The 17,706-nt window shown below is 36.7% G+C and overlaps 1 protein-coding gene across 1 annotated transcript in view; it reads left to right on the forward strand.

Annotated features, from left to right (window-relative positions):
- Positions 1–17,706, forward strand: part of Thsd7b (thrombospondin type 1 domain containing 7B) — an 817,905-nt gene that overhangs the window by 296,311 nt on the left and 503,888 nt on the right. Inside the window, exon 6 of the mRNA XM_042683500.1 lies at positions 1,638–1,835. Coding sequence (XP_042539434.1) covers positions 1,638–1,835 — 198 coding nt within the window. The remainder of the gene's footprint in view (positions 1–1,637; positions 1,836–17,706) is intronic.

Here is a 17,706-nt window from a genome sequence, read left to right on the forward strand (position 1 = left end):
AACCTTTCCATTTTATTGCTAATGATAATACAATTTTAAGTGGGATGGACCTGAATTTGTTTCCTATCTTGCCTCCTAGCCTGTCCTTCCTTCTTTTATGGGAAAAGTGATGGGAGAGTCTAACTCTTATTTTCTCTTATTTTACTTATTTACCCTAGCTAAAACATTAATGATGACTTTTTAAGATGTTGTCTATGCAACAGATTGGATGCATAAAATAATTAAGAGGTAATTAAAGTAAGGTTGGAATCCAAACAATGGAAGAAAAGATGAGCTCCAGGAAAGAAAAACATCACCATTAAAAACTAAATACCATGAAGGCCAGACAGTGAAAAATCCAGACTAAAGAATTTAATTGATTTCTCAGTCATTCCTTTTTGAGATTCTTTTTTGGTCAGTCATGGGGCTTGACCTCTGGGCCTAAGCGCTGTCCCTCAGCCATTCAACTCAAGGCTAGTGCTCTACCACTTGAGCTACAGTGCCACTTCAGTCATTCCTTTCTAAGTGAATTTACTGGTGATGTTGCTTTTTGGAATGTGACTTTTATCTCCATTATTAAAAAGAATGATTCCACATAAAAACAAAACATAACTTGTGTTTGGCGTTTTATTTGTGAGAAAGTTGAAAGATCTTTAAACTAAAGGCCCATACTATTTTATGGCAACTATCAATGGAAGTCAAATATTAGCCAAGCAATTTATAGTGTGCCTGCATTCTTCATTTTCCATTGATGGATCACATTTTTATAGTTTAATAGTTGATTGTTTTCCTTCCATATTTACCTGATTGACCCTGGCTGATGTGGTTTGTAACTGTATAGACTTATGGTCTCTTATTGGTGAGAGTTTGAGGCCCTAATCTCATGGTACATAAAATATAATAAAAACAGAATAGGAATTCATGCTTGACCAGGATGTACAGTGAGATCCATAGAGATAGTATCTTACAAAAAAGAATGATGTGGAAATCTCAGTGTTGCCATGCAGGGAATTCTCAAAGCAAGAAGCTGCAAATGTCAGAGTACCAGTCACAAACTAAAGAGTAAATATATTTTGGGTTAATACTGAGTAATAAGGATATCAAAAAGAACAGCAGAACTAAAATGAAGATCTGTCTGTGAGAAGGCCATTCTCACTATTTATTGGATTATTGATAGCATTAGATGCATAGTATTTATTTTGTCATTATTACATCTGGCTTGTAATATCTTACTTTATATCCAACATACATATTGTAAACTCTTGGAAGACAGTTTTTCTTTACTCCTTTATTTCTACTTTTTTTCCTTTTTACTTCTAATTCTTCCAGTTCCCATAAGGTAGACATCAAGATAATACATCATTTAGCTGGGTACAGTGGCACTCACCATGGTCCAGGCTAGCCTGAGCATAAGAATGAGACCCTATTAAAAAGTAACAGAAGCAAAATGGCTAGGTGTATGTGAGGTTATGGCATAATTGGTAGAGAGCTGCCTAACAAAGATGATGCCCTGAGTTCAAACTCAAAATTAAAAACAGAAGTAATTCCTGCTTCAAAGTTACAGTCATATAAAAATTTCATCTTACATAGCAGCTGCTTCTTTTCTTTTGTTCAGTAAGAATGGAATCTTGTGAAACCTTTGCTCTTTTCTCTTTTAGGTTTTAAAATGAGGCAGCGTCATGTGCTTATGGAATCCACAGGGCCTATGGGGCATTGCCCTCATTTGCTGGAATCTGTTCCTTGTGAGGATCCAATGTGTTATCAATGGCTGGTATCAGAAGGAATCTGTATATCTGATCATGGAAAATGTGGCCCTGGACATCGCATACTGAAGGCTGTCTGTCAGAATGAAAAAGGTATGACTCCACAATGTACTACAGTTGTTAAATGACACTCCCAAATGACATGTTGCTACTCTCCAAAGGTCATTCCTGAGGGAGAAAAGCAGTCTTTCCTGTCTTTCAAAATTTGTGATTCAGTCAAGTGTCTCATTGCTGCAAAGTGGGCTTGTTCACTTTGTATGGAGTTACATGTTCTATAACATAAGAGCATTGTTAACACAGGGTACTCTGGAGTCTTTACTTTGTCATGACAAATAGAAAATAGAATTAATCTGGATAATCTTAAAAACATATTAATTCCACTTGTATTTGTTGTGGTTGAGTTCATGCTTTTATACATTATCAACAAATGTAACCTCATAAAGATGCCAAGGTTAAAAAGAAAGAAAAAAGACTAAGTGAGATCTTTTCATTTATGTTTCATTAGATTAGCACCAGCTCTAGACATAACACTAATATTTATAAAGAACCATTTTAAAGTATAAACTGTCAAGATTTATAAAACTATTAAAAGTAATGTCTTTCCTTGATAACAAAGCTTTTGGGACCATAGTTGCTGAAAATGAAGGATAATTTAAAAAATATGTAAGTCACATGGCGATGATAAAAGTGACATTTTACATCTTTATCCTGGAGATTAAAAGGAATTAAGTCTCTTGGGAGAATATTGAGCACATTGACTAATCAGTTCTGCCATAAGGAGCCCCACTTAAAATGCTCTTGGTATGTGGCATGAAATGTTTTGACGTCTAGAGCAAAGGAACCCACAGAACAGAAGGAAATTATGAAGTGGAATATTAACATTCATCCAGGGTTGACATGCAGCAGAGTATTTTCCCCCCACATGATTGTCTCTCTATCTTTTGTCTTGTTATTTCGTTCTTTACTTTTAAATCACTGCCATAATTAGGCTGACATGCATTTATATCATATGACTTAAATGATTACCTCAAGAAACCAGATTGTTGTTTAATTAAGTAGAGGGTGACAACAGACTTTAGTAGCTATGTTAAATGGTTAAAACGAATAGTGTCTACTTCTATGATTAAACAATGCTTAAATGTGACACCTTGTGCAATTTACCAACACAAGCAAATATGATCACTTTCGTGTGGCTTTTCTTTGTGTTGTATTATTGTTTATAATAAGAAATATATGTGTTTGGTCTTCATACTTGTTTCTTGGCATAGTGATTCTAATTTTTTGATAATGTCCTGAGAAATCCGTGTGCTAGTAGATTTTTTGTTCTGTAATTTAGTCTTTGTTCTTTGTCTGTGATAAGCTGTGAAGTCCCTTGGAAATTTGCTGGGTGATAGGTATCATCTTTTTCCTAAAAACATGAAAATTCTTTTGCTTTTGGATGGAGAATATTTATTAGAAAGACCAGGCCATTATTAGAAACTTGGAATTTTAAGTCCCATTTACTGGGAAAAAGAAAAGAGTGGAGATTGAGTTAATCACTAACCGTGCCTAGATGGTGAAGTCTCTATAAAGATTGTTCAACTATGAGGTTCAGAGTTTTTCCACACATGCAGATTCATAGAGAGGAAGATGACATATTTAATTCTTCTATCTGGTACCATCTGTATCTATTATAATAGCCTATAATAGACAATGTAAGCAGAGTGTTTCCTTGATTTCCATGAGTTGTCCAGGTAATTTACAGATTCTGAGGAAGGAGCTATAGGAACCTTGATTTAGAATAGACTGTCAGAAGCCTGAATGACAAGCTAAGACCTGTGATGTCTGAAATGAAGGAAGTCTTAGAAGATTGAGCCCTTGTTGAATTTGATGCTGTCTCCAAGAATAGAATGTGAACACTGAGTTGAATTGTACGACTTCCAGTTGGTGTCAGAAAATTATTTCGTATGGGGAAAATCCCTCACATAGAGTTCATAAAAATATTCTGTGTTGAGTGTGGGGTCACAGTGAAGTGTCAACATTGGAAGCCTTGGGCTCTTGGAATTTTAACTAAACTATTCATCATTCATATTGTCTCAGGAATTGTCCTTTCCTTCAGCAGTCAGGAGAGGATAATATCAACTATCAGGGAGATGAAGATGAAAGATCATGTTTCAAAGTCAGCCTTCACAAAAGTTAGCAAGACTATCTCAATAAGTAAGTCAATAGTGAAGAACTTGCTGTAATTACTTAGAAAGGCAAAATCTAAGTTCAACAAAATAAACACCAAAGAATGGGAACTTGAAAGCAGCGGAGGGGGAACAAGGGGAGAGGAGTACATGAATAAAGAAAAGAAGGGGAAGAATACAGTGAAAAAAAAACAACAACCGGGGCTGGGAAGATGGTTCAGTGGTAGAGCGCCTGCCTTGCATGCCTGAGGCCCTGGGTTCGATTCCTCAGCACCACATAAGCAAAAGGAAAAAAGCCGGAAGTGGCCCTGTGGCTCAAGTGGTAGAGCGCTAGCCTTGAGCTGAAGAGCTGAGGGCCAGCGCCCAGGCCCAGAGTTCAGGCCCCACAACCGGACCCAAAAAAAAAAAAAAAACAAAAAAAAAAACAACCAACCTCCATGTATATCCTAAAGTATTAAGAAAAGTGAAGGAAGGGGAAAGTTGAGAGGGACTGGTTAGAATATTGACAGGGGTGACATTGATCAAGACACATTGCATTCATAAACTGATTTATTGAATGGTAACTCCTTTCTACAACTGCTTAAAGATAATTAAAAATGTAAGCTAGGTATGGTGGTACTCATGGATAATCACAGCTACTCAGGAGGTAGAGGTAGGTCAGGGCAAAAAAATCTGGTCAGGGCAAAAGCATAAAATTGTATCTAAAAGTACCTAAAACAAAAAAAAAAAATGCTAGAGACATGAATCAAGTGCGTTTGCTTAGCTAGTTTAAGCTCCTGAATCAAACTTGAGTATTAAAAGAAGAGAGAGGGTAATAAAAGCTACCTCTGACTGTCATGATTATGGGAGTTAAATAATGTATATGACAGTGAATAGTGATGTGCCTGGTTTACAGCCTTTCCAAATAAGTTTACAGTGTACAATATATTATCTCATGTTAATTGTGCAAAGAGCATTTTATATGATGAATATAATACTAAAAATCATAATACATGTAACTACTTCTTCCTCCTAAATTTCAGTGAAGAAAACAGAAAGATCATTAGCTTGGTTGAAACCCAAAATCGTGTCATGCTTTGTCATTTCATTGTGGACATTAGAGAATTGTCATGATACCTTGTGTCCACAGTGGTAGGAATTTCTTCTACAGTATGTGCTCTGCCTTCTTTAGTAGTTACAGAAGTTTCCTCAGGCTATGGCAAGTTTAGATTCATTGCTTGTTCCTGTGAAATGCTAATTTTCAGCTATGACCTATACTCTCTCAACTACTATGAGGAAAGCTGGAGTTAATGCTGTTTACATGAGCTCCATGATGTCTTCATGGATTTTAAATGCCTGGATAAAACTCCTTCACTGTTTGTGGGGCAATAGCCACAGTCAGGGTAATAGGAACATGCTGGCCTCCCGATAACTGGAGCAGACTTGTGTCCAGTAAGAAATTGAAAATGTGGTCTGGGTGTGCATTTTGTGATTCAGCTGCTATGTGACTTTGGATGATTGATGATGGGGTTCTGCCTGACTGAAATGGTATATGCTTGTAAATTCCAACAAAAGTACCTTTTCAAGGATGCTAGAGTATTGCTTATTTCTGTTGGAATAAACATTCTTAAAAGCCTTTTAATTTATGATAGGATGTTGGAAGTTCTGAGATTTGCTTATAGTTAGAGCTCAAGAAATACTCTCTGTATTATCTGGGAGGATAATGTCAAATCCCATTTAGATTAGAATTTACCTATTTGAATATGTGTTGTTTCACTGAAATTCTAAGTAGAACCACTGTTGTGTTTCTAAGACTTTATTTCTGAAGCTTTTAATGATGAAGAATCTCATGTTTGTCTGATGATGCTTTAGCTCTTCTGAATATTTTTTCTTAAATTATCTTTAAGTTAGTTGTACAAAGGAGTTGACATTAAACAAAGTAGTTCATGAAGACAATGCATCTTGATCAATGACACCACTTTCAGCATTCTTACCTATCCCTCCTGCCTCACCCCTTCCCTCACTCTTCGTTGTTTTAGAATATACACTGAATTCTTCACTTTATTTGTCTACCCCTATCCCTTTGATCACTGATGATCTTGGTTCCTGACTAGCTAGAAGCACCAGGCTCCTGGTTTATGCAGTCATTTTAAATGTATGTCTCTTTGAGTAGCAAATGTAGCCATTTTTCCATGAGTATGGAATTCTTAAAGTATACTGTTGGATGTATGAAGAAATCTAAAAAGTTGTAAATATTAAGGGACATGCATTTTATATAAACAGAACAAATTCCAAGACTTACTTTTTTTTTTGAATAGTAAGACTTAGTGGATTGTAGATCCTGCTGATTCCTCCCCTGCCAATCATGTACTATTCCTGTGCTGCCTAACTGAAAAGTTCAACAGCTAGTCTCTGTATCTCTTTATTCAAGGAATTTCTCAGAAGTGGTGCTTTCGCTCAAATGGTAGAGCTCTCACCATGAGCTGAAGAGCTGAGCGACAGTGCCCAGGCCCAGAGTTCAAGCTCTATGACCGACAACAAAAAAAAAGGAATTTCTCTGGAACCTGTCTGAACATAAAGAATCCCAGAGGAGCCCTCAGTTAGAGATTAAGAATTGATTTTAACAAATTCTTACCTAGATCTATGCTCTATGCTTCACTGTTGGAATAACCTTGCTGTATATGCTCTACATAGCTTCCATCACAGTGAGATGAATTTCTGTTTCTCCTGAAAGTAACTTACATGACTATACATCCCTTATTATTTTAACTACTTTTCTTTGCTTTTACTTATTTTGCAAGAATCTTTGATAGAGTTGCATTTATTGCAGCTCAAAGTAAGATAAGTGTGATTGGGAAGGTAAATAGTGAATGCAGTATACACTTCTACAAGCAACACAAAAGCCACCCAATTAAAGCATAGTGATGACAACATTTGTGTATGTGTGTACTGAGGTTTGAACTTAAGGCTTCACTCGCACTTGGATTTTTCAGTCATGGCTGGTGCTCTATCACTTGAGTCATGCCTTAACTCTGTTTTTCCACTCTGGTGTTTTTTTTTTTCTGGCTTATTTGAAATAGGTTCTCATGGATTTTTCTGCCTGGGCTGACTTTGAACCTTCATCTTCAGATATTAACATTCTCAGTAGCTATTTTTACAGATATTAAACACCAGCTCCCAGCTTAATGGTAATTTTTACAGAATCACCTCTCAAGAATAAATCTGGGTTCATTCAGTGTTTTTGAGTAATATTGAGGTATTAATAGTTTTGGTAATACCCTAACTTCCCTTCAGAAAAAAACACAAAACCATAAAAAAAACAGTAATAAGTCCATTTTTCCCAGAGTTAGGACATCTAGGTAATGTTGATAATACTTCTGATTGGGCCATCCTACTTTTGGCACAGAACTGGGTCCTTCCTATTTTTTGTAGTGGATGACAGGATGGATGATTGGAATGATCTTTAATAAAAATGGAAGAAACATATCTCTTTTGTTAAAGTGATTAATTGTATAGGACATTTGGATCTGAGGTGTTGGAGAATCATGTTACTCTATTTCCTTTCTTTTGTTTTAGACCAGTGGTTCCAAAGCTACCATGATTCAGGATCTGATTCAGTTGTGAAATAGACTCAAGAATTTTGATTTTTCAGTAATTCCCAAATAATGCTAATGGTGTAGCTCCAGGGACAAAGTTTAAGAAACACTTTTCCAGAGCAAATGAGGCCAATGGGCAGTCTCTGAATCTTAGAGTAAAATTGCAGTCTGCCAGAGCTGTGCTAGGCACATCTTATACTTAGAATCAACAATGGTATTGATTGTGATCTGTTGTTTCTTGTTTCCTGCTGGTGAAGTTATTCTTGGGAATCATGAAATATGTTACTGTCTTTCTAGAAGCAAGCAGTGAGTAAATATTCTTTTATTCCTTTATTGTTACCTAGATGGATTACTAAAAGATCAAATAGTGGAAAGCAATTGTGTTCTCTGGCAGAAACAGAAGACACATAATATGTGAGATGAGTTATTTTGGTGTAGAGGAGAGTTTTCATTTTCAGCAAGCTATCGTTTTCAGACCACCGACTGGTAGCCATTTGGTATCAGTGTTCTTACTGAAGGAAGTGTAGTGATGACAAATGTGTTGTATTAAATTTTGAAATGAACCTGACATTGCAGTTGAAACTGCCAATAAGATCAGACTGTGCTATTCACGCTTCAGGTATCAGACTGCAAAAGAGATTAAATTGGAGAGTTCCTATAGATATGTTCCTCATTCCTTTCACTTTAGATGTCTTGTTGTAAAATTAAAGATGAAACCTAAATAATGTTTGCCAATGAAGGAATCCAAAAGAAAAAAAATAGAGACATGTTATAATCACAGTTTCCCCACCCAGGTTTGACGGGAAGATGGGAAATAAACTGGAGAAACAATTTAAATGCTAAAGAGAGAGCTGAGTTTATCCTATGCTGCCTGTTGATAAACAGGTACTGTATTTTGAATAACTTCCTTTTTTTCACCCTGCTTCATACCTAGGCAGTCCAAGAGAGCTTTATGCTTTTTTATTATGACTGAGATAACCAAATAAATGATTGCATTGAAATTTCCACTCCACCAGTATTTGACAATCACATGTTTAAAAAATATTTTATTATCTTTCAGTAGTTGTACAAAGGAGTTGCCATACACCAAAGCAGCTTATTCATATAGTGCGTCTTGATCAATGTCACCCCTTTTGACAGTTTTACATCCCCCTGCCCATCCATCCCTTCCCTTACTTTTAAGTTTTAGGTGATATATTGAATTTTTCCCATTTAACAAAGCAGTTTGTATCTGCCATGTGCCTTGATGTGTGTCATCACTTCAACATCTTCATATCCCTTCAGCCTACCCTTTCCCTTATATTGCTCAATTTTGCAATATATACAATGAATTCTTGCCTGCATTCCTCTCCTTCCCTCTTCCCTTTATTCTCACTACCTTACTTACTTATTCTCACTACCTTACTACCTCTGTCATCACCCTTACAACAAAATAAAATCAAAGGAAGACTATAGGAATTAAAGGAAAATATCTTTAATCATCCTGCCTGTAATGGAGAGGAGGGTGAAAAGAAAGAGTGAAGAGAGTGAATGTAATTAAAATACTTTCCATACGGGTGTGAAGATGAAAAATGAAGCTTGTTGAGATTAGATTGGGAAAGAAGGAAAGGGATGAGGGAGAATGATGAAAGGAATGAGTCTGGTCAGGGTAATTATATATATATATATATATATATATATATATATATATATATATATGTATGCATGTCAAAATGAAATCTATACAACCAACTGATGCCAGGAAAAATTTTAAAAAGACAAAAAAAGAAGAAAAATGTTTTGCAAGTAAATTTAGGGATATGTTAACCCTAGTAGTTTTCTCACTCCATAGGAGTAGCAAACATGTAGGAATCCATAGCTCACAATTTGTCGTCCTCTACTTCTGAGACCTCTGTGCATATTGGCATCCAAGTCATATTCAAGTTGTTTCCCTACTGGGGACACATATCTTCAACCTTATATTTTTGGATTGCTTCTTTTCTTGATAGACTCTATTAGTTGTAGAAGATAGTGGATTTAATTGTGACATTTTAATATATGCATATAAAGCATTTTGATCACATTCAGCCCAATATTGCTACTTCTTACCCTCTTCCTTTTGAGACCTTTTGTCCCCCTTCTTCTTCCATGTCTTCGTTTTTTGCCAGTTTTACTGCTATTTCCTGAGCTGAGTCCTATTTTTAAAAATCTGTGTTTGTGGTGCTTACTTCTAATCCTAGCTACTCAGCATGCTGAGATAAAAGGATCGTGGTTTGCAGAAAGGTCTAGCAAACACATCCCTGAGACTCCTATCTCCAATTAAATAGCAAAAGCCAGACTAGACTCGTGAATCAAGGAGTAGCCTATCAGCTTTGAGTCAAAGAGCCAAGTGAAAGAACAAGAGCCTTGAGTTCAAGCCCAAGTACTGGCACATGAGTGTGAGTACAAATACACACACACACACACACACACACACACACACACACACACACGTGTCTCTATGCCAATATCTTGTAGGGTTTCCCTATGCCTTCCTTTAGTACTGTATATGTAGTGTAGTATAGGGTGCCTGGGATTGTACTCATGGATTTGCACATTCTAGGAAAGCACTCTAGCTTTGAGCTACCTCTCCAAGCTTCCTCTAATATCTCCAGTTTTTCTGGTCTTAAATTAAGATTTCATCCATTTACAATGTTTTTTTTATTAACATAGTAAGAAAGAATTATCTAGAGTCATTCTTTTACCTGTGGATATCTAGTTTTCACATAATAATTTATGGAAGAGGCTGTTACTTCTTCAACTTGAAGTTTTGGGATCTTTGTCTAGAATCGGTGGCTGTAGATGGGTAGATTTAAATCTGAGTCCTCTATCCTGTTGGTCACATTATCTGCTTATATGCTGTTTTTGTTACCAGGGTTCTGTATATTTTGAATCACACAATTCACTGCAGGCAGGACCAACATCAACTGCTTTACTCTTTGCTCCCCTCCCCTGTTCATATCTCTAGGTAGGGTCTTAAGAAACACTATCTACAGCCAAAGGTTTACAGCCTTATGTAACTCAGTCAAGGAAGCATTGTAAAACTGACACTGTGATCAGTGATTTCCCTGTATCTTCTGGGAATAATCCACAGAGGTTATTCTCTAATAATAGGATCTTTATCAAGGTAGCTTATAGCTATGGTCTTCCTGTAGAGTTTGAAGGATATAATTTGAGGTGTGTGTATTTTTTCCTCCTCCAAAACCAGCTTGATGTGTAGGTGGGGCCAGTTTCAGAGCAAGTTACTTAAAATTACCAAGCATTTGTAAGGACCTTGAATTCTCCTGCCTATAAGCCTGCCAGTCTCTTGTCAGTCTGATGACTGATTATGCTCTGGGTTTACCTTATGCTTGCTTGGCCACTTGCCTGGCCTCTTGTAGAAGAACTGGGATTAAAGCTGCAAATTGCTCTGAGCCCTTCTCTACCTTTGTACTTTTCCAGGTTGTTTTAGGCCTATAGTCACATCTTTTTTTTTAGTTCTCAGAGTTCTTAATTTATCTTCACAGGATATAGTGGCATCTCTATTGCTTGGTCCCTTTCCAATGACAGGAGTCAAACAAAAGGTGTTTCTATTCTACCATCTTAGCTCCACTCCCTCCTTTGGCTGATCCTTACACATCGTTTTAGAATGATGTCTTTCAGGAAATAGTCCCTCTACTCCAACTTCACCACTTTTCATGCTGGTCTAGAATCTCAGGTAAATAATATAGTTATTGATTGTCACAGATTATGTCACAACCAATTATGATAATCTCAATCCTCTATGGTCACTTGGTTCAGCAATGTATAGCGTTTACAGAAATGAAACATTCTCTAGGTCCTGGAAAATGTCTAACCCCTGAAGCTACAGTTTAAGTATTGTCTCATGTAGAATAATATAGTTCCTCATAGCTAAAGCCAGTGTGTGTCAGAGTATATATCCACTACTGCAGAGATCATCTTAATTGATAGAGTACACACCTTTACTCCCCTAACACTTTGTGATTTAGTTATCCAAGCCTTAACTGCATTATAGTAAGATTATTTCTCACTTGTCTGCTTCTTTTATTTGACTCTTAGCTTCTCAAGGGCAGAAACCTGACCCATTCATCATTTTATTCTTGGCTTGATGCCACAAGTGTCAGATCTATTAAGTTATTCGATTTATATTTACAGAGTCTTGGGTAGTCTTCTTTATATTTTCACACAACAGCATAATTTGGAATTATTTCTTTTCCAATTTTAATGATCAGGACATTATATCTGAGAAATTCTGATAGCCTAAAAATTCTTTAGCAAATAACTCTGAGCAGCGGAAAGCTGAATCCTAGTTCTGGATTTTAAAATTAGTTCCTTCTATATTCCCTATATATCAGTGAATGTAATCTCATATACCAATTTCACTGGTACTACTCTGTACCAGACCCACTCAATAACTACTACTAGTTAAGATGATGTTTTTCTGTTAGGTAAAAGTTGGCCTGCAACTTTCAATGAAGAAGCATTAAGGGAATTTACACCACTGATGTATATCACTGATATAGGCTCATGGAAATGATTTCTAAACTCTGAGCATGTTACCTCTGTTTTCCTTAGTGTGAGATCAAAAGAGAAATATAACCTGGTACGATACAAACCTAAAGCCCATACATGTTTCATTCTGGAATAAGAAAAGCTGATCTAGATATTTATTACCTAGTTATCTTAGTTACTTAGGTTTCCCTAGGTTTTAAACTTGATCATGTTCACACAGCTAAGCAATGTGGAATTTATCCAACACCTCGGATTTGGAGTAAAGAGAAGAGCAGATTCACTAAAAATGGAGGTGAGGCAAACCATAGAAAAAGTAGGAGAAAACTATTAAAATAGAGACAAAATAGCTCCTTGTTCTATCATAGGAAAAACGTTTAAGAGGGTGCTAATAGCCAAATTGCTGGTAAAACCATATTATTAAATTTGAGTGATTCAGTTAAAATGCAGGTGAAATTCTGAACATAAAAGCAATGCTTCATATTGCATCAGAATTGGCAAAATGTAATGAATAGGGTTGGTAGTGTTCAAAAAGATAAACAGGTAAAAATTAAAATATGACAAACATTATCCTCACCTGAGAGTACACATTTCACTTTATGTGCCAGCCAGGTGAGTGGTGAGCTCACCACTAGTGGAAGTAATTTGACGAAGCCTGGGTCCCATCAAGAGGAACCACGGGTGGGAATCTGCTCTTAAGTGCTCATGGCTGTGTGGACTATTTGTAGCCATTTTTGACAGAACAGTTCTGCATTGACTTAATTTCCTTTTACTTTTATTTTTATTTTTGTTGGTCATGAGGATTGAACTCTGGGCTTGGGCGCTGTCCCTGAGCTCTTCAGCTCAAGGCAAATACTCTAACACTTGAGCAACAGCACCACTTCTGGTTTTCTAGTAGTTAATTGGAAATAAAAGTCTCATGTACTTTTCTGCCCGGGCTGGCTTTGAACTGTGATCCTCAGCTCTCAGCCTCCTGACTAGCTAAGATTACAGGTATGATCCTCTGGTGCCCAGCTTTAATTTCATTTATTTATTTATTATTTTATTTTTTATTGTGGGGAGTATGCGAAGGGATGGGAAGGGGAAACAAAGAGGAGGCAACAATGCTTGATAAGAAATGTACTCGTTATCTTGCCCATGTAATAATTTCTTTTAAATTGAGGAAATTAATGTCTTTTACTCTTCTCAATAAACTGTCAATATCAGAGAAAATCATCCCCATATTTTCTTACCATTCCTAGAAGGGATGCTGTTGATTTAAAAACAACAATGAACAAAACAGGCAAGGACTTATCCAGAGTCTTTGCCAAGAAACTGTTATGTTTCATTAAATAAACAATTTTTTATTATTTAACATTAAATAACTGAAAATAAGGAAATATGCCATAATGTACATTTTTAGGTCTAAACTTAAATAGTGAAATAATTTAAGATAGAACCAGAAATTTCAGGTACACAGAAAATTCTCTTATTGAGAAGGAACAGCCAGTGTCTTGACCAAAATAAAATATTTTCTTCCTAAGGATCTAGGGCATATACATGAATGATATAGAAGGGGAGGGATGACTTTCTCTTTAGAGAAATATTAATGCATAAAGGTTTTTGCTTACAGATACCAGTACAGCTCTCTGTGATAAAAGTGGCAGAGAGCACAATTGTAAAATCATTTCAATCCAACATTTATCACTAAGCAAAGAAAACAATGTTAGTCCTGATATTCTGAAATCTTTCCATGAATTTACTCAGTCTGCAGAGAAATGTGTGCTTGAAGAAAAACCATTATTTTAACCTGCAGAACTAGTTCAGAAAATTGCTATGATGCTAGCTACCTAGAGTGTGAAGGGTAATTTGATTCTTTCCAGTGAAACTCATTGTCATTTCTTCAAATATGAGAGAAGCTGAGTGACTCCTGCTTATAATCCTAGAGACTCAGGGAGCTGAGGTTTTAGGACTGTAATTCAAAGCCAGATTGTTCAGAAAAGTTCACAAGACTATATCTAATTAACCATCAAAAAGCTGTACTGGAGACATAGCTCAAGTGCTAGAGTATCAGCAGTGAGTGAAAAGTGCCAAATAGGGAAATTAAGGCCCTTTATCCAAGCCTTTGTTACCTTTCCTCACACACAAAAAAAATGTAAGATAGAGTTTTACACTGTTTGCGTCAGCATTCTGTGCAAGAATTCTTAGGGGGAAAAAAAAGTCAGTCCTAGAATACATGCTTTTCCTGATAATATGGATACAGTGTACCCTGAAATTTGTCCTGTTGACAGTGTTCCCATCATAAGCTCATTTTAAGGAGTCCCAACTTTATTTCTTGACGAGCTTTCATACTGCACACTGTAATCCTTCACATCCATCCCAGAGGACCATGTGGAGGCAAGCAGGCACAGGAGAAAGATTATTATAAGGTTTATTAGAGGAGACATATTTCCCAGGAGAGGGAGCACATGGCTTCTGTCCCCATCCAAGTGGCAGGTCTGTCTGGGGCAGGTAGGCGCTTTGGCAGGTGGGTCTGGGTAGAGAGATGGAGTGGCAAGGTTTACTGTGGGAACTCTAGAGCAAGGAGGAGCTCAGGTCTGGGTGAAGCTGAGGACCAGAGGTGAGGATAATTCTTTTTATTATTATTATTTTTATTGTGAAAATACTGTACAGAGGGGTTACAATTACATGGGCAAGATAATGAGTACATTTCTTATCAAGCATTGTAGCCTACTCATTTCTTTCCCCTTCCCACCCATCTGCCTCCCACTCCACCCAACCCTCCTCCCCCACCAAAGTTGTAAAGTTCGTTTTTGACATAACAACTTGTACATCTCATTACTGCAATGAGTCCACCTGTAGTCCCTAATTAAATGATTTGTTTTTTCCCTTCCCCTCCACAAATTTAACAACATCAAATATAGTGAAAGCAGGGGTTATACCGTGGAGGAAGGACATACAAAGAAACAAAGAAATAATCTTATAAATGTGTTAGAAAAAATTACATGAAAGAACAAGAAGATTTGAATACATATTTTAGGGTTCATTTCCCTAACATCAAATTAACTGAACTTTTCTGCTTGACTCAGACATATACTAGTTATTGCAAATAAAGGAAACCATGGGACCTATGTTTCTTTGGGTCTGACTTACTTCACTTCGTATAATTTTTTCCAAGTCTTTCCATTTCCTAACAAATGGGGCAATGTCATTCTTTCTGATGGAGGCATAGAATTCCATTGTGTATATATTTTGATCCATTCATCTACTGAGGGGCATCTAGGTTGGTTTAATATCTTAGCTATTGTAAACAAGGCTGCAATAAACATAGTCGTGCTAGTAGCTTTAGTGTGGTCTTGTTTGTGAACATTTGGGTAAATGCCCAAAAGTGGGATTGCTGGGTCATAGGAGGGCTCTATGTGGAGTCTTTTGAGGAACCTCCATACTACTTTCCAAAGTGGTTGAACAAGTTTACACTCCCACCAACAATGCAGTAAGGTTCCCTTCTGTCCACATCCCCTCCAGCATCTGTTGTTATTGGAGTTCTTGATTATAGCCATTCTAACTGGGGTAAGGTGGTATCTCAAGGTTGTTTTGATTTGCATTTCTTTTATGACTAGAGAGGTTGAGCGTTTTTTATGTGTCTATTGGCCATCCTTCTTTCTTCTTCAGAGAAGTTTCTCTTTAAGTCTTTAGCCCACTTATTTATTGGACAGTTGTTTCTTTGAGAATTTGTTGTTGGGGGATTTAATTTTTTGAGTTCCAGGTATATTTTAGATATGAGACCCTTGTCTGTTGTATGGCTAGTGAAGATCTTCTCCCAATTTGTGGGCTTTATATTGATCTTGCTAGCTATGTCCTTTGCCATGGAGAAACTCTGCAATTTCATGCAATCCCATTTGTCCAACCTTTCTTTGATTTGTTGTGATTCTGGATCTCTATTAAGAAAATTTCAGCCTGTGCCAAGGAGACCTAGGGTTTCTGCTATTCCATCCTGTAATGTTTTCAGAGTGTCTGCTTTGAGTCCAAGGACTCTGATGCATTTGGAGTTGATTCTGGTGCAGGGTGATATATAAGGATCTAGCTTTAGTTTTCTACAAGTAGTTAACCAATTTTGCAAGCACCATTTAGTGAAGAAGCTGTATTTCTTCCATTCTATTTTTTTAGCTCCCTTATCAAAGATTAGATGGCTATAGGTCTGTAGGTTCATTTCTGGGTTTTCAATTCTATTCCATTGGTCCTGAGGTCTGTTCTTGTGCCAGTACCATGCTGTTTTGATTACTATGGCTTTATAGTAGAGTTTGAAATTTAGTATTGATATTCCTCCAGCAGTGTTCTTTCCGTTGAGGAGCGTTTTTGCTCTTCGGGGTCTTTTATTGTTCCATATGAATTTTTGGATTGCCTCTTCTATTTCCTTGAAGAATGAGGTTGGAATTTGGATAGGTATTGCATTGAATTTGTAGATAGCCTTGGGAATTATTGCCATTTTCACGTTGTTAATCTTTCCAATCCACGAGCATGGGAGGTTTTTCCATTTTTTTAAGTTCTGTGTGGATTTCGTTTTTCAAGACTTTAAAGTTTTCATCATAGAGGTACTTCACTTCTTTGGTTAAGTTAATTCCTAGGTATTTTATTTTTTGTGGGGCTATTACAAATGGGGTTGCTTTCCTAATTTCAGCCACACTTTTCTCATTGTTGGCATACAGAAAAGCCATTGATTTTTGGGGGTTAATTTTATAACCTGCTCCTTTGCCAAAGTTTTGAATCAGCTTGAGTAATTTGGGAGTGGAGTCTATGGGATTCTTTAAATACAAGATCATGTCATCTGCAAAGAGGGAGAGTTTTATTTCTTCTTTCCCTATTTGGATCCCCTTTATGTCTGCATCTTGTCTTATTGCTGTAGCTAGGCATTCTAATACTAGATTGAAGAGAAGTGGAGAGAGTGGGCATCCTTGTCTTGTTCCTGAGTTAAGAGGAAATGGCTTTAGTTTTTCACCATTGAGTATAATGCTGGCTGTAGGTTTGTCATATACAGCCTTTATTGTATTGAGGAATGTTCCATGGATTCCTAATTTTTCCAAAACCTTCTTCAGAAAGGGGTGTTGGGTATTGTCGAATGCTTTTTCTGCATCTATTGAGATAACCATGTGGTTCATATCCTTGCTCCTGTTGATGTGATGAATAATATTAATTGATTTGCATATATTGAACCAGCTTTGCATCCCTGAAATGAATCCTGTTTGATCGTGGTGTATGATTTTTTGGATGAATTGTTGAAGTCGATTGGCCAAAATTTTGTTGAGAAGTTTTGCATCAATGTTCATCAAAGAAATGGGTCTATAGTTCTCTTTCTTTGATGAGTCCCTGCCTGGTTTTGGGATGAGGGTTATGATGCCTTCATAGAATGTGTTCGGTAGTGAGCTTTCTCTTTCAATTTCATTGAAGAGTTGGAGGAGTATTGGTGTGAGCTCTGCTTTGAAGGCCTTGTAAAATTCTGCTGTAAAACCATCTGGTCCTGGACTTTCCTTTGCTTGGAGGTCTCTTATTGCTGTTTCTATTTCATTGCTTGATATGGGCCTGTTAAGATGGTTTAACTCATCTTGGTTTAGTTTTGGTATGTCAATATTTGCTAGGAAGAGGTCCATTTCTGTCAAGTTCTCTAACTTATTAGCATAAAGTTTTGAGAAGTATTCCCCTATAATGTTCTGAATCTTG

The sequence above is a fragment of the Dipodomys spectabilis genome, unplaced genomic scaffold (assembly GCF_019054845.1).
Source record: "Dipodomys spectabilis isolate Male_0828 unplaced genomic scaffold, ASM1905484v1 ptg000081l, whole genome shotgun sequence".
NCBI lineage: Eukaryota > Metazoa > Chordata > Mammalia > Rodentia > Heteromyidae > Dipodomys > Dipodomys spectabilis.